Source organism: Eumetopias jubatus, unplaced genomic scaffold (assembly GCF_037043125.1).
Source record: "Eumetopias jubatus isolate StellerSeaLion01/CBP00866 unplaced genomic scaffold, mEumJub1_p1.0 scaffold_9, whole genome shotgun sequence".
NCBI classification, from domain to species: domain Eukaryota; kingdom Metazoa; phylum Chordata; class Mammalia; order Carnivora; family Otariidae; genus Eumetopias; species Eumetopias jubatus.
The window spans coordinates 75,319,228-75,337,477 of NW_028274815.1; the positions used below are offsets into that span (position 1 = coordinate 75,319,228).

General features: G+C 36.3%; 2 protein-coding genes across 4 annotated transcripts in view; one reads left to right on the forward strand and one right to left on the reverse strand.

Annotated features, from left to right (window-relative positions):
- The window catches only part of CAMKMT (calmodulin-lysine N-methyltransferase), a 391,233-nt gene that overhangs the window by 245,677 nt on the left and 127,306 nt on the right, over nt 1–18,250 (reverse strand). The window lies entirely within an intron of this gene.
- Nucleotides 16,498–16,952, forward strand: LOC114209835 (thymosin beta-10). The gene has a single exon (XM_028104053.2). The coding sequence runs from the start codon at nt 16,557–16,559 to the stop codon at nt 16,689–16,691; it is 135 nt and encodes a 44-aa protein (XP_027959854.1). The 5' UTR covers nt 16,498–16,556; the 3' UTR covers nt 16,692–16,952.

Here is an 18,250-nt window from a genome sequence, read left to right on the forward strand (position 1 = left end):
GCAGTCAAGTTACCCAAATCAAGTGATGACATTCTTGACAATATATTTTTATGAAATGTTTACATATTACAAAACTGTAAAAAAATTTTTTTGATATAAAAATGTTACACATATGTAATTTTTAATAGTCCTCAAAAATAATAAATATCAACTCTTCTGGAAGACTGCAGAAGCATTTGTTTCTTAATGAAAAGGCAGTGAGGATATTTTCAAACCTAAACACATTACTCATTCGGATGTAGGGATGTGGACGTAACTAGGGTCTGTCCATCATTTCTCTATACCTGACATGCATTCAACAGATATTTCCTGAACAACTACTGTGTGACATGGGTAAGAACACGAAGCCAAATAAGATACAGTCCCTGCCTTTGCGGAGCTCTCCAACTAGTGATGATGTGCTAGTCATGATGTATGTCTCACACAGTGAAAAAGAGACAAAAGAGTATTGCTTCCAAGAGCTTCACAGAGAGGTACCTAACCCAACAGGTGCAGGCGATGAGGTAGGTCAGAGAAAGCTTCCAGGGGATGTTTTTGATTTACTAGTTATAAATTTTATCCAAAACTTATCTGCCGTGAAGCAGTCTCTCTTTCTTATAGTCATTGATATGTTTTAGGTAACTCTAATCCATAGTCTCTCTAAAAGAAACCATATTCTCTTGATACAATTTAAAATGGTAAAGAAAAGGGACTAAAAAAAGAATTTTTTTTTTAGAAGGGATTCCTTTCTAACCTCCCAGTGCACTATTGTCTTAGAATCACAATGAAGCCCAGGAGAGCTGTTTTCTTTTTCTACATCTTATCCTGTGATATTCTTTAGTCATGTTAAATATAGAAGACAGACAAATAGGCAGTATGGGGAGTAAACTGGCAAACTGAACACTTAGGTTACAAACACCCTTTCCAGACAAAGCTCTTGCCGTACAATCTGCTGCAGAACACTGGAGAAAATTAAAATCACTCTAGTGATTTTTGAACAAACTGTTCAAATTGTAGGAAAATACAGAAACTGACATAAAACAAACACAGTGAAACAAACAAACACAAGTACAATCCATATAACACCTGCGCCGTTTTGTCTTTGAGAAGAGTATTAACCCACCCTCTTTTGTTGATGGCTACTAAACTTAATTTGTTGCAGTTTATAAGGGATCTAAAGGGGGGAAAGGTGAACTTCCATAGTATCAATTATTTTTAATAGCCCTCTTTTCCCCCACTCTTCTATCCTGCCCAAAGAGACTAAATCTGAGGCAGGACTTCTTAGGCTGAGATCACCACACCATTCTGTAATGCATCTGCCAGTCTTTGTTGTCATATAAGAACTTAAACTTTGAGCCCCTATGGCTCAGAAAGTGAAATGACTCGTCCAAGGTCACACTGCTAATTAGAGCCAAAATCTTCCTATCTGTGCCTGCGAAGTCCTTGATTCCTCAGAATTCTCAATCAAAACACTGCTTCTAGTTCTCAAAAGTAAGAACAAGAACACAACTAAATCTATTTGCTCTGGATCTCTCTAATGTCTGTTTCACTTCCTTAAATTAAAAACAATCTTACACTTTGAACTGCATCTTAACATTGAAAAAGTTCCCCCATTTTTACGCCCTAGTCTCTTATGTTACTAACACTTCACATTCTGTATGTACTATGCCTTGGCATCACACGTTTTTAAAATTTGAACCAAATCCTAAAGAATGAGAGCATTTCAATTTTTTATATCAACAGAAGGAAGGGAAAAAAAAGTGACATGGCATCTCTCTCTTGCCCACCTAAACACAAATGAAATATATTAAAATACCACTCACAGAATTTCAAGAGGACACAATTCAAAGGATAACAATAAATGCAAGTCACCAAGAGTTGACATTTCCATGACCTAAGCTTGTTGTATACTGTACCTCCCACTCTTGTCTGCTGACATCCAGGAGTAAACCCTAAGGGAGTTGTTTTGAGTGAGGGTTTCTGTATGTCTCTTTGAATAGGAATACAAAGTGACAGAAAAATAACTCAAAATTGCTATAAAATGAATGGTATTTCCAAATGCGCAAGCAAACAACATGCACTTTAATGTAACACATTTCTTCTTATTTGGCAGTAAGTTAAAACGTATGTTGTTTGAAGTTTATATAAAATGGATGAAAAGGTGTTATTTGTGTTAAAAATGAAACCAAATTACTAAGTGGTTTAAAATCCATGCTTTTCTTATCCAAATGTAGCCAGTTAAAAAGTAATGTCACTTGAAGAGTAAAAACAAATCAGGGTTAACAGTTAACTGGTCTGCTTGGTTTTTTTGTTTTGTTTTGTTTCTTGATGAAGGAAATAAACAAAGTAAAAACCTTCAAAAATGTGCACTTAGTCATTACAATTTCACAATTTTAACACAATTCCAAAAAAACAAACAACAAAGAAATTTAGTTACACCTTAACATCAAGTACAAGTATTTTTTCCCCGAAGGCTTTTTCTTCTATGAATCACCAAAGAGCTTTCAAAAGCTTAGTCTCACCTCAAAAAGGAAAAGTCAATGGCAGCAGGTAAAAATCAGGTGGTCAAAATGCCCTCATCAACTGGCCCTGGGGAAAAAAATCTCATCAAGAAGAACAACAACAAAAAGCAAAAATCATTTCCCTATTAAATAAATTTTTTTTACCACCAAGAGTTTGATTAGCGCTTTCCAAAGCAAATAAAAACAAGAGTATGTACTCTTGAGTTGTTCAAGAGACAGAAAAAGAACAGGTTTTCAAATGGGACTGGAAGATAGAAGAAGTTCAGAACTGAAACTTGAAGTTTTGTTGCTTGGTTTTTAAATACACAGTCTATTTAAAGGTATTTGTTTCTCCAAAGAAACAAACAAACAAAAAACCAAAGGTATTTGCGTCTTCGGCCTAAGGTCCCTGACATAGGTGACTTTCTTCTAATCTTCTCTTCTATAACTATTTAGGATTCAAAGTAATTTTCTCTTCTGTTGACCATTGCTTAATATAGCCAAAATAAGATCTAGTACATCCACAAAAGATCACATAATTTGGCTCTAATAAATACAATCAAGGAAGCATGTTTTGTTACAGTAAATCCTTAAAGTAGGTACAAGTGCCTTAAGAGAAAGCTTTTATCTTCATGTATTCTTTTTTTTTCAAAAAATTTTTTAAAGATTTAATTTACTTAATTGACAGGGAGAGAGAGCACAAGCAGGGGGAGCGGCACAGGGAGAGGGAGAAGCAGGCTCCCCGCTAAGCAAGGAGCCCGATACAGGACTTGATCCCAGGACTCTGGGATCATGACCTGAGCTAAAGGCAGATGCCCAAACAACTGAGCCACCCAGGCACCCCTTCATGTATTCTATGAAGAACTGTAGCCCATTTTGAACACTGATAAATGTTACATTAAAAATATTTTGTCGGGGTCCCTGGGTGGCTCAGTCTGTTAAGCATCTGCCTTTGGCTTGGGTCATGATCCCAGGGTTGAGTCCCGCATCAGGCTCCCTGCTCAGCGGGGAGCCTGCTTCTCCCTCTCTCTGCAGCTCCCCCTGCTTGTACTCTCTCACTGTCAAACAAATAAATAAAATCTTAAAAAGGAAGGAAGGAAGGAAGGAAGGAAGGAAGGAAGGAAGGAAGGAAGGAAGGAAGGAAGGAAGGAAGGAAGAAGGAAGGAAGGAAGGAAGGAAGACATTTTCTGAATTTCATGCTTTCCAAGATTTTGCTATAAATTTGTTGGTGTCCCAAATAATGTTTATTCTCAAGGTACCTAAGGCAATTAGTTACCAATTAAACAAGGCCCCTTCTAGTTTGGGAGGTATAATGGGTAAAAGAGCAGTAGTAAGAAAAGTATATGATCCAGCCCTCACAGTGACAAAGAACATCAAAAGGAGGTCATACGTACAGTCATGAGAGATATACTGACAGAAATGAAGGACAAGCCATTCATCATAGGCACTGTGAATTAATATTTTTATAAATTATGCAACTACTGTATGAATAGTTCAATTTAATTGATTTTTGTATTAAAATAATTTATCAAATGACATTTTACAAAGGAGATAGCGAAGTTGAATTTAGATCTCATTGAATTATTAGGTTGGAATGGGGAGAAATAAAATTAAAACACTACTCATCTAGTAAAATACTGCTCTCAGATGTAAGTTGTGGGAGGCCTGGGTGGCTCAGTTGGTTAAGTGTCTAACTTCGGCTCAGGTGATAATCTCAGGGTCCTGGGATCAAGGGCTCCCAGCTCAGCGGGGAAACTGTTTCTCTCTCTCCCTCTGCCCCTCCCCCCATGCACACACACTATCTCTCTCTCTCATATAAATAAACAAAATCTTTTTTTAAAAAGAACATAAGGGGCGCCTGGGTGGCTCAGTCATTAAACATCTGCCTTCGGCTCAGGTCATGATCCCGGGGTCCTGGGATAGAGCCCCATATCGGGCTCCCTGCTCGGCAGGAAGCCTGCTTCTCCCTCTCTCACTCCCCCTGCTTGTGTTCCTTCTCTCGCTGTCTCTTTCTCTGTCAAATAAAATCTTTAAAAATAAAATAAAGAACATAAGTTGTAATACTCATGTACTCAAAATCCAAAACATTTCAAAAGGAAGATATATAGAGCTTTTAGTTGCAAGAAGAATGGGAAGTGGCTGTTGAAAATTAAATAATTAAACACTTATGGAAAAGTCTGATTCAAGATCACCTATCTGTTGCAAAATAATCCATATGTTTTTCCTTTTCATATAACATATATGTGTGAAAATGTGATTTTCACATCTCCCTGGCAAAGAACATACAATTAAAAAAACAAAATATGATAATATAACTGGATGTTATAACTACTGTGCAGATCCAACTATGAAGCATTGTTCTTATATTAAATAGGTGTGTGATAAGACATAAAAACACTGTTCTCATTGAAAGGCTTTATAAAACCTCATTTTAAATTGAATTCTTCTTGTTTTTTATACAGTAATCCAATTTTTCTATTATGTTACCATTATTTCTTCCATTCTGTTATAAAGTTTTCAAAGCATAAGAATCACAGTTGGGGAGCGCCTGGGTGGCCCAGTCAGTTAAGCATCTGCCTTCAGCTCAGGTCATGATCCTGGAGTCCAGGGATCAAGTCCTGTATCAGGCTCCCTGTTCAGCAGGAGAGTCTGCTTTCTCCCTCTCCCCCTGCCATTCCCCCTGCTTGTGCTCACACTCTCTCTCTCTGTCAAATAAATAAATAAAATCTTTAAAAAAAGAAAAAGAATCACAGTTGGTACTTCTCACAGGAATTAGTTTGTAAAGTTTTTGTTTATTTTTCCATAATTTTAATCCAAGTATTGCAATCCACTATTATAGCTCATGAATGCATTTTGAAGTTCTGCCATGACATCATACTATAAAAAGTATTCCACGAAGGAACAGATCTGGAAACCAGTAGGCTAAAGGAAGAGTGATAAACTTCCAAAATTAAATAGTATAGCAAAACAAGAAAACACTACTTAGTGAAATCAACTCAAATTTTGAAAAATAAATCAGAATTAGAGATATTAATATTTTAAACATATTTAATAAAACAAAGGCTTTTCCTAATGTGTAATAAATATCCTTGAGCTTAACAAATGTCCTGATTCCATATTTTATAGCAACACAACTGAACATCACTTTATAAGAAAGTTATTAAAATAATAGGTATTACTGCATTATATACAGGTAAACTTACACATTTCATAGCCCTGAAGATAGACAACTGATACATATTTTTGTAAAAACACATGGTAGGGCGTCTGGGTGGCTCAGTCAGTTAAGCATCTGCCTTCGGTTCAGGTCATGGTCCCAGGGTCCTGAGATCGAGCCCCGCATCGGGTTCCCTGCTCTGCGGGGAGCCTGCTTCTCCCTCTCCTCCCTGCTTGTACTCTCTCACTGTCTCTCCTTTTCTCTCTCTCAAATAAATAAAATCTTTTAAAAATGATAATAAAATAAAAAATGATAATAGATAAAAATTGAAAAAACACATGGTTTTTGGAGAGCTAATGCCATTAATGTTGGTATGAGACCCATATTTCATGCCATTCCTTCGTATGTCTAAAATATTTCTCATACAGTTATACATGAAAAACCTCAATTTTAGAGCTCTCTTACATACTACAGACAGCTTTACAAAGCTACCATGAATATGACGCAGAAACTACCCGAAGCCAAGTGTGCCACAATATACAGAAAATACCAAAGAGCATTTGGAATCTAGCCGATAGGTCATAAATATGAAAATCTCCCTGCTGAAGCAGAATTACTTCATTGACGAAGATGTGATGTCAAAACCCTTAGGAAAAGTGACAGCTGGAACCACTGGAGAGCCACTCTATGGAGAACTGTGGAAATTTCTAAATTAAAGGGCCTCGTGGTCTTCTGTCTATCCATTTGAATGCACAAAATGATGGAATTCAAGGACTTGCATCCATTTCACGTACCACATCCCAGGACACAGATTGTGTCTGTGATTGCCTTCACACAATGACCAACAAATACAAAAGGAAGAATTTCATTTGTCTTCACTCTAGTTACCTGCTTTGGGCATTGTCATTAAATCACACAGTTTATATTTGTGGTATGACATAGACCTCTGCTATCACAACTCCAATATAAAAATTTCACTTATTAAAAACACAGTTGATTCGAAAGAAAGCACACCAATGGCAAAAACATGAAATTCAAGCCTAGCTTCGCTACCTGATTATAATTATGACTGGAGTTCATATCTCAACTTGGTACAATAAAAAAAAAAAAACACCAAAACTCAAAACGTTTTGAGAAACGATCATCCATAATAACTTTGCTATCAAGTTCTTTTTTAGTTGTGATTCAAGAGCAATTTGAAAATATCACTAAACTCCATGTTATCAGGAAAAAGAAATGATTTCATATCTTTATAATGTAAGCAGAGACTTTCAAGAAGGGCACACTGTTATTCTGAGAAAAAAAAATGCTGTTTTAGAACCAGGAATACTAGACCCTTTCAAGCTTCTACTTTATTGTAAAAACTTTACTACAACAACAAAAGGAGGTAAGTGCCTAAAAAAGAGTCCCAAACTCTTCATCCTAATTTTGAGTGCTGACAAGAATGATGTATTTCAAACTGATCAAATCTATCTACAAAATAGTTAAACACGGGCACCTCTTACATTATGAACCGCTGACTTACAGTCATTCATATAATCATTGTGTAGCAGCCACGATGCTAGGCACTAGTCACTAAACAAGACAAAGGTGCTCCCTCAAGAAGCTTACAGTGTCTGGAGGGCGGGGAGGTGGGGTACCCCAAGGACTGGTACCATGGGAGCATGAAGAAGAGTACGTGGCCCAAACTGATGGGTCAGGAAAGGCTTTGGAGGGAAATGGTTCTCTGCTGAGCAGTGTGTGCTCGAAGCTCAATGGTTTTAAGTTCTATGACTCAGACCCCCAGCCTCTGACAGCATTCAAGTACTTTATAGACACCAACCCATGGAGGGTAGGACCCAGAGCACACAGAACATTGCAGCATTGTGGCATGTGCCACGAGTTTTTGGCTCAGGGAATGACACTGATCTATCTCATCTGTGAACCACTTACCCCAAATCAGAAAAAGAGCATCCAGAGCTCCTTCTCCACTTCCTGGCCTATTTTTCCTCTGCTCTCTACTTTCAAAGCCTGCAAAAAATGCCTGTCTCCTCTCTTTTTTGTTAAACATGTTTGTTGAAGTACAACCTACATCTGGAAAAATGAAAATAAAATCATTGCTGAAAGAATTATCACAAGTTGAACACACCCACATAATCATCACCCAGTTTAAGAAATGGATTATTCCTCATATCCTTGAAGCTTCCCTTGTGTCCTTTCTCTCCTCCCCAGATGTAACCATCACCCTAATCTCAAGACCACAGTTTGCCATCCTTTGAACTTTATATAAATGGAATCACATAGTAGGCATTATTTTGAGTCGGGCATCTTTTGCTCAACCTTATGTTTGTGACATTCATTCAGGATGCTGTCTGTAGAAGTAGCTGATTCGTTTTCTTTGCTTTTATAATAAAGCATTCCATTGTATGAAAGAACCACAATATTTATTCAATGTTGATGGGCATTTGTGTTATTTCCAGTTGTATTAACAATTTTATGAGCATTCTTGAGTGTCTTTTGGTGCACATACATACACATTTCTGTACGGTCTACTATACTTAGGAGTGAAATTGCCAGGTAACAGGATATGTATCTGCTCAGCTTTAGTAAATATTGTCAAACAGCTTTCAGATGATTTTGCCACTTCTATCAGTAGTATGAGTTTCGTTTGCTTTGTATCCTTACCAATACTTGGTTTTGTAAAGTTGTTGTTTTTTTTAATTTTAGCCATTCTCTTGGGGGTGGGTGTATTGCTATCTTATTGTGGTTTTAATTTGCATTTCCCTGTGACTATTTAGGTTTAGTATCTTTTTCTATATTTACTGGCCATTGGATATCTTTTTTGTGATGCCTGATCACGTCTTCTGCATTTCTGAAATTAGGTTTTCTTTTTCCACTGATTTGTAAGAATCTGTTTTATATTCTGGAAACAAGTCCTTAGTTCATTATATGCATTGCGAATATCTTCTCCTACTCTGTAACTTACCTTTTCCCTTTCTGAACAGTGTCCTTCAGTAACAGAAGTTCCTAATTATAATATGGACCAATTTATCACTCTTTTTCTATACAGTTGTTTTTTATCCTGTTTACAAACTCTTTTGCAAAGGGTCATGAAGATACTCTTACATATTTTTGTTATAAGCATTACTGTTTTATGCTTCACATTTAGATTCTCATTTCACTTGGAACTGATATTTGTAGATGGTGTGAGGTAAGGGATCATGATTTTTTTTTTCTATAAGGCTATCCTGTTAGCTCAGAATGTTTTAGTGATTGCTTCTTAGCCTTTTGGCTAAGATCAAGTGTAGAATATTTCATTGAAAATTCCATCTCTCTCTTTTGTTCTGCAGTGCCCCCTATGTCATAAATCAAGTTTCCAGATAGGTATGGATCTGTTTCTGGACTCTCCACTATTCCCTTAGACTTCCTCATCTTAGACATTGTCAATCTTTATACCAATACCACACTTTCTTAATTACTGTTATAATAAGCCTTGATATCTGGTAGTGTAAATCTTCCAACTTCTTTTTCTTCAATTAAAAAAAAAAAGATTATCTTGACTATCATTGGTCCTTTGCATTTCTGTATAAATATTAGACTCATTTGTCAATTTCTGCTAACAGTACCTCATCCGTCTCCATCCCAATTACCTCAGATCACTTTGGAGTATGTTTCTCCCCAGGAGGACTCTGTGTAATAAGGGGCACAAAGTTCTGTAGAGAAGGCATGAGGTACAGTATGAGGTGCTTCAGATTGAAGGTTCATGGCACAGGCTGAGGGGCAAGCCCTTGATTCTTAGAAACTTGCTTGTGTCCCTTAGAGATTTTGCAAGGAAACTTTTTTAAAGAGACAACTATTCAGACTTCTCTAGAAATATATTTTTATGATAATTGACAGCATCATATACTTCTAAAGTCTCAGGGTATATTCAGAAGCTCCATTCATATCACTCTTTAAAAACAAGGGAGGGGCACCTGGGTGGTTCAGACAGTTAAGTGCCAAACTCTTAATTTCTGCTCAAGTCATGATCTCAAGGTCATGACATTGAACCCCATGTCAGGCTCCACACTGGGCATGGAACCTGCTTAAGAGTCTCCCTCTGCCCCTCCCCGCCCCACTCACATGCTCTTTCTCTCTCTATTAAAAAAAAAAAAAAAAAAGAACTTTAGAAGGCAAAAGGTTTTCTGGGATTACTCTTCTTTTTTTTTATTTTATTTTATTTTATTATGTCATGTTAATCACCATACATTACATCATTAGTTTTTGGTGTAGTGTTCCATGATTCATTGTTCGCGTATAACACCCAGTGCTCCATTCAATACTTGCCCTCTTTAATACCCATCACCAGGCAGATTACTCTTCTTTTAATCAAATTCAGTTTTACGGGATGCCTGGGTGGCTCAGTTGGTTAAGCATCTGCCTTCGGCTCAGGTCATGATCCTGGAGTACCAGGAGTGAGCCCCACATCGGGATCTCTGCTCAGCGGGGAGTCTGCTTCTCCCTCTGCCCTTCACCCAGCCAGTGCTCTCTCTGGCTCTCACTCTCTCAAATAAATAAATAAAATCTTAAAAAATAAATAAATAAATCCAGTTTTACTTGAATATCGGGTTTGTTTTGTTTTTTTTTTCCTTTTCGGGCAGAGGGAGAGAGAATTTTAAGCAGGCCCTACGCCCAGTGCAGAGCTAGTCACAGGGCTCAGTCTCACAACCCTGAGATCATGACCTGAACCAAAATCGAGTCAGTTAACCAACTGAGCCATCTACGTGCTCTGAATATCAGTTTTTTAAATGAATAATTTTTCACGTAATCATTTTTATTTTGTATTATTATGGGAACTGCAACAGTATTATTTTCCCTTAGAACTTCCGCTAAATAATGACTTTTGTATGCTCTTATAGCTTTGTTGTGGTTTTTTTTTTTTAAGTTTATTTACTTTTTTAGTAATCTCTACACCCAGTGTGGGGCTTGAACTCATGGCCCTGAGATCAAGAGTCACATGCTCTACCAACTGAGACTGCCAGATGCCCTTGTTCTTGTAGCTTTGAATTCTCAATGCCCAACTTACAAGTAAACTTTAGAAGTACAACAGTGTAAGCCTAGAAGTCAAGAATCTAGGATTCCAGTTTGAGCTATACCATCAAGTATTTATAACTACTCATATACAGACTTTCTATACATGAGAGCAATTGTTTTGCCTATGTTTCACCTATTATTAACCAAGTGATGATTTTAAGGTGAGTACAGTCCATTAGACTACAAAGGACTTGAGGACAGGGACTGTTGGATCCCTACACAGTAAAAATAGTAAAATGCAATAATTGTGTGAATTCATGAGTAATTAATTTTTATCTCATCATTGTTTTTCTGAAAGGACATAAGGGAGACTAAGAAAAATACTTAAATTGAATGGGAAGTTGACTTTAAATGTCAAGTAGGGAAACTAAATTTCACATTGGGTTTCATTCTCCTCATACTGGTTGAGGGTGGTATATTCACTTAGGTGAGAGAGTAGATAGGGCTGGTCAGTCAGGCCTGAAGGGGAAAATGTCAATTGCAGGAGTCTTCACTGTGTTTTCATACCGTGTAAACATGTCTTGCCCACAGCATGTGTGCTATGCTTACTTATTGATTTGATTTGAGAGCATTCAAAACTAGAGCACTAATATTATAATTCTTTAAGATATAGGTGGTACCTTTTAAAATGTTAACTTTAAGCAGAGCCTAATTTTATATGCCCATGGCTTGGAAGGTCCCTTTTATGGGTCATGGAACCAGATACACATGGAGATAATGTGCCATCCATGAAGGGAGAGAAGAATTCTCCCATATACTGGAATACCTGACATGTTTATGACACTAACTGAGTTTTGTAACAATCATTCTACCCTATACAGAAAAATGCATGCTCATCAGTAATACCCAATGGGGATTCTATACAGCATCAGACCTGTGAAAGAACAGGGCTCTCCTAGGGTAAAAAATAGAACCATTATGAGAGTCCAGGAATTTGTAGTGAGCCACATAGAGAAAAAGATTCTTGAGGTCCTCTTATTTTAAATCATATGATTCAGAAAATAACTATGCTTATATAATAATATTTTAGCTAAATGTTTATAATAAATATCCTTACTTAAATTTATAGAATTAATATTAACAAATTCTCATTTATTTGTAACCCAAGCAACTAGAAAATTCAATCACTATCAAATTCTTTCCCCATAAAACAGGGCTCTAAAATAGCAATAGATGCTCATGATTATAATCAATGAGACTAAAGATCACAATGGGCTTCCTGAATAATTTTTTAGAAGGGATTATTTTTAGTATGTGTTTAAAGTTGTTTATGTTATTATATTCTAATGATTAAAAAACTGGTCACATGTACAGTATATACACATGGAAATTGGTTAAACAGAAAATTCAATTAATGAGAAATTCCATTCACCAACCATTACTTAGAATCAAGGGCTTATTGTATCTGCTGCTTTCTCAAAGTCAGACGTATCAGTCACTGTGCTTCCTCTCTTAAAAATCTTTCCCTATCAGTGTTATTACACTATTCTGTAAGCCCTAGAATTCCCCTTGACATGTGTGAGTTAATCTTATCCTGTCTTTTCAAATGTTAAGTAATTTCTATGAACATCTTTTTTAGGTGATATTTTACTAATATTAAAGTTTACTATTATTGAATATGGGGAAATAAAATACAAAATCATTTTTAAATAAATAAAAAAGAATTTTAATTATAAGGAATTAAAAAGAAATGCTAAAATATGGGACTAAATGAGTCTAAACCATTCAAGCTTAACCAAAGAGCTCATTTTCCTTTTCCACATTTATGATGCCTAAAATATTTTTTACTATATTTTTAAAACCTATATACATCTTAGCTGCTGAAAACAACTCCAAGAATTCACAGTATCTGACTCATCGAAAGCTTTTTCATTCATCAAAATAACTTTACTTACAAAAAGTAAAAATCAACATTAATAGTAGGGAATATCTTGTTAAATAGCAATATAAATTCATTGAAGGACAAAAATTATTTCATTAAAATACTTCATAAAATTTATGAACTAGAGCAAAGTGATCACCTTTACATGTTCACAATTTGTATGAGAAACTAACAAATTGGTATTGATTTTAACATAAATTTCTAAAAAAAGAATTGCAAAAAAAAAATGGAATGTATCTTGTAGTATCTTCGTGTATATCTGCCTGAAATATTTTTAGAGAGGCCACAATGCTCCCAGATAACCAAGAGAGCCTTGTCTTAAATGATGGATCATTGCTATGTAGCTAGCTATTTTAAATATGCTAAAAACAACAAGGACAACAGAAATATATGTGCACATAATTAAATTGTTTTGCCATCAAAAATAGGTTTTATATAAGCGTATCATAGTAAAAGTATTCAAAAATAAATTGATTTGTATTTTTGCTTCTAGGATCGGCTTTAAAAAACAACATAGATAGGTTTGTTAAGTGGCAGATAATACACACACAAAATATTCAGATCATGGAAGGTTCTTAGCAAATTTTTTTGCTTTTATAATTCTGTTTCCTTTCATACCCATCAAATGGGATATGTAGGTGTATGTTAACACTCATCATTCTTTAAGAAAAACACCATTCTGAATATACAGATAAATGTTTTGATACATAGATGAACAATATAAGGCATATATCTCTGATATGATCCAAATATGCCATACCTCATAAAGCTACATTTTCTTTATCTGCAAGAATGTACATATGCATGTCTCTGTATATGCACAATGCATATAAATCTGTATGGTTTAAGAGTTGAATAATATATTTACTTAACAGAAGCAGATTAATCCCCAAAACTAAGATTCAATAGAGCCAAAAGGTATCTAATTAATAGAAATAGATCAGCTGCAGACGAATAAGTTCAACCTATTCCCTTCAAAATATATTAGGATACTTATATAGTGCAGTTAATTTACTATTCTACTATCTCAAATGATAAATACAGAAAATGTAGTCTTTCCTATTAAAAAAAGATGGGATTCCCAGACTTTGATGTTAATCTGAATAAATTAACATTTTTAAGTTCTGGATAACTAATTTGAACAATAAGCCAAAGTTTCTGAATTTCTCAATAAACATTTCAGAGGCAGGCTTACCTGTATTTTAACTTGAACCAAAAACTAGTTTCATTTAGGATTTTGCAACTCTGATCTAAACAAAATAATAGGCAGGGAAAATTGTTTTTAAATAATCACTGACGATTACAATTAAATGAATAGCAATCTTTATACCTAATGTGGGGTTTATTTTGGACAAGTGGAGGGGCGTGTGTGTGTGTGTGTGTGTGTGTGTGTGTGTGTGTGTGTGTGTGTGTGTGTGTATTCGTGTGACCAGCCACACTGATAATGACTGCCTCTTCTCAGAGCAGTAGGTGATTGAATCACTCTAAGAGTACTTACTTGCTGAGTTCTGAGTCGACTAATAGGAAATCACAGTATTATTCAAAACTCCTTTTTATTAAAGACAGTTATAAAATCACTCTTTTATAGGTGCTATAATTTGGTTCAAAGCCTCCTAGAAGTTGAATGACAACATTAAACCATTAACCACTCAGCTCCTGAACACAAGGAAAATTATGCTTGTACAGCAAGTAGGATTCCCTTCCCAAGATTGCCACGGCAGTAAAAATTAACAATGAATTATTCTTGTAATTGGGGGGGGGTGGGAGGGGTAAGGAAAAGGTAAAAAAAAGTTCCTATCATGTCTTTCCCTCAGATTACTTAAAGATTTATACTTCATAATGTAACATAATGTAAAATTAAGTCTGGGAACACTTGTTTGGGGACACGATTTAAAATATAAAAAGGAACTTAACTAATGGTAATTTTCTCATGTATCACATTCCAAAGAAGAGCCCTTACAGTATAAGGATCCCATGAGTTCATGACAGCTTTATTCTTAGACCCACAAATCAAGCCATTGTTATGCCCTGAAACTGTGGGAACTGCTGCCACCTACAGGATCTGAACAATAATGGCAGTGTTTAACTCAGCAGTACCCTCTATTGGGGACAGAAATGTGCTGAATGTGTAAGCACTTTTCTTAACAGCAGGTGGCCTCACTTTTGCTACAGATTTACCTCAAAAACGTTGGTTTAAAAGCTTTTTCGTGTTTTGTAAAATAAACTCCAACTTCTGCCAGAATCTAAAGTTGCTAGATGATTTGAGAAGGAAAAAAACACAGGCTTGAACTCTGCAAATTCACTTCCATAAACAGTTTTACGAAGTCGTTCCCCAGTTGCTAACCTGGTATCACTTAGTGCCACGCTATACCAACAAGGCCACAAAAGAGAAAGTCTTTCTGCTGAGAGTCACTGCAAAGGGACAAGATGAAGGAAAGTGTTTACAGAGTGTAGAACGCCACTGCCACAGTTAGTCCCATCTTCCTAGAATTTATTATACAGGTACCCTATAATGAAATAACTATAAAGCTGAAAGCTTCTTAGGACATTCTGAGGTTATGCATTTTAAAAGTCATTTACTGTGGAGGATTCAAAAGCTCAAATCTTTATGGGTAGTAATGTGTACCAAAGATGCCAGCATAATTTTTCTTAGAAAAGCAAATTAACTTTTCTGTGTTTTATGGTAATCATCAAATGACAAAACAAAGGGTTTCCCTTTGTTTTTATTTTGTCCATATTATAATTAAAATAGCGAATGCCTTTATTACTGTTAAAGATTTGGGAGCTTTTTTAAATGTTCAAAAATAAAGCGTGCTGTAACCAAGGGAAAAGTGAAGGATGTCAGCATATTCAGAAGCCAAAGTAAAACAGTCTTATAAAACGAAAATCTTGTAACAGAAAACCATTCAGAGTCAAGGAGCACTCGTGCTATGAAAATAGTGCCCCATGTACTGCAGTAGACATGCCATTAATGGACAATTTGAATTCAACAGCAAGATATCACAACTGCTAAACTCTAAACCTCTAAATGTGATACCTGCAAATGGCAAGAAAAAAAGTAGACTTAGAGGACAAAACAAGGCAACAAACAATACTGAATCTGGAGCTATGAAAAAGCAAATAAAACTATTATTGAAATATTGACTATTCCTAAAATATTAGATGAATATTGACAAATTTAGCCAACTCTCCAGATGTTTATCATGGTCCTGTAGAAAAAAACCTGGGATTTGTTTCTGAGTATCATTCAGATCTTTGGTCACAAAATCACAGATTCCTAAAATATATTTCATATACACTGCTCTTAATTTTACACATTAAATCTATGGTACATATACTCTTTAAGGCCACTGAAACAAATTGTCACTGCGGCCTTACATACACTGTATTTGCCATGTAGACCTGTAGGAAGAAGTATTATCCCACCCAGTGTGTGAAGTAGCTTGTTAACCCCATGAGTTCACACATCACCATCCTTCACCTGTAATGAGGCTTGGCCCATACCTCCACCATTGTTAATATGCTGATCGTCCTGAATTGAGGCCTATCACCTTCATTTTTTCCTTATGTGTCTAGCCTGCCACCATCTTCTTCAAATGACTTTTGTGCTACGGGCAAGAGCTCTGACGGACTTTCAATCCCTTCCATAGTTGAGAAATGGCAGCTAGGCAGAGTGGAGGAATAGAAAAAGCTGTAAGTGCTTAATCAAAAATGTACTAGTACCTCAGAATTCTAGCTAACTGGGCTTTACTTTTATACTTTTGAGTTTTTACAAGTTTTTTTTTCCACAGCTACCTACATGAGCCATTTTTAAATTGTTTATTTAATCATTACAGTTTCAACTTTAATTTTTCTTTTCAATTTCCAAACCATGGTGGGTAAATATGGTTTAAAAAGTTTTTATTTGGGTCTCTTGCTGCAGCGATGCGAGTGGGAGCACCAGGCGCCTGGCTCGGAGCGGAACTCCACGGATCGCTTTAAGAAAATGGCAGACAAGCCGGACATGGGGGAAATCGCCAGCTTCGATAAGGCCAAGCTGAAGAAAACGGAGACGCAGGAGAAGAACACCCTGCCGACCAAAGAGACCATTGAGCAGGAGAAGCGGAGTGAAATTTCCTAAGAACCTAGAGGATTCCCCACCCCCGTCATCTTCGAGACACCCCAGTCGTGATGTGGAGGAAGAAGAGCCACCTGCAAGATGGACACGAGCGACAAGCTGCACTGTGAACCCGGGCACTCCGTGCCGACGCCACCGGCCTGCGGGCCTCTGAGGGGACCCCCCCCAATCGGACTGCCAAATTCTCCGGTTTGCCCTGGGATATTATAGCAAATTATTTGTATGTTTAATGAAAATAAAACACACCTCGTGGCAAAAAAAAAAAAAAAAGTTTTTATTTGTGGGGTGCCTGGGTAGCTCAGTTAAGTGTCTGCCTGTGGCTCAGGTCATGATCCTGGGGTCCTGGGATAGAGTGCCATATCAGGCTCCCTGCTCGGCGGGAAGCCTGCTTCTCCCTCTCCCCCATTTGTGTTCCCTCTCTCGCTGTGTCTCTGTCAAATAAATAAATAAAATCTTTAAAAAAAGATTTTATTTATTTATTTGTAAAAGAGAGAGACAGAGAGCACAAGCAGGGGGAGGGGCAGAGGCAGAGAAGCAGGCTCCCTGCTGAGCAAGGAGCCCGATGGGGGACTCGATCCCAGGACCCCGGGATCATGACCTGAGCCGAAGGCTGACGCTTAACTGACTGAGCCACCCAGGCGCCCCTATTGTGTATTTTTTAAAAAGATAGTGATTCAATGTATGGACAGATATAACTGTATATGGTAATATATTTTCACAGTTTTCTTCAAATTTTGTTTACATATTCTTTTTATTTTCCTAAATTCTCTATGTCCTCACTATAATGCTTTCTCAGAGTCTAAGTCCCAGAACTATCTTTGATACAATTACATGAAAACTCTATTACTTCAGTAATAAGCCACTTGGATAACAGTAATAGCGATGATATAGTATGTATCTCCCATTTGTCATTTGTTAGGAGTGTTTTATTCATGAACATTGATCCTTCAACCAGCGTTGTAAGGTATTATTCCCATTTCACAGATGAGGAAAGAGAAGGACAGGAAAATCACGAGACCTATGGATTACAAATTAAGTGCTCTTTTCATTAAGCAACTGTGGATATAACTTAATTCAATTCAAAGAAAATTACTGAGCAACTGCTACGTAGAACACACGATGCAAACACATTTTTTTGCAAGACAAATTATTTTACAAAATTTGGTCACTCAAAATTCTTAAAAATGCATAAAGTACTATAAAAACCTGAATATGACAAGATTTAAAATTTCACTGTATTCTTGATATATATTACCACACAATAAAATAAACACATTTCACATCCAAAAAAGGATTTAGCCGCTGAAAGTGTGAACAGTTGATGTTACAAAGTCATTATCTATCTCATTTCAAGAACACATTACAATATGCAAACCTGTAAAGGGACTCCATATTGATAATGAGTGGGATCATTTGAATTTATAATATTCTTGATCTTTAAGGAATTAATAATCTCCTACCTCGTTTTTTTTCAACAACATACTTTTACCACTTTTGTAGTGTCTTCATTTTGAAAGCACTTGGAATAAACAGTTCAAAAACTGTAATTTTCCTTGTAGGTG

Coding starts and splice junctions, on each gene's coding strand:
- LOC114209835 (XM_028104053.2), top strand. CDS start 16,557: ATGGCAGACAAGCCGGACATGGGGGAAATCGCCAGCTTCGATAAGGCC.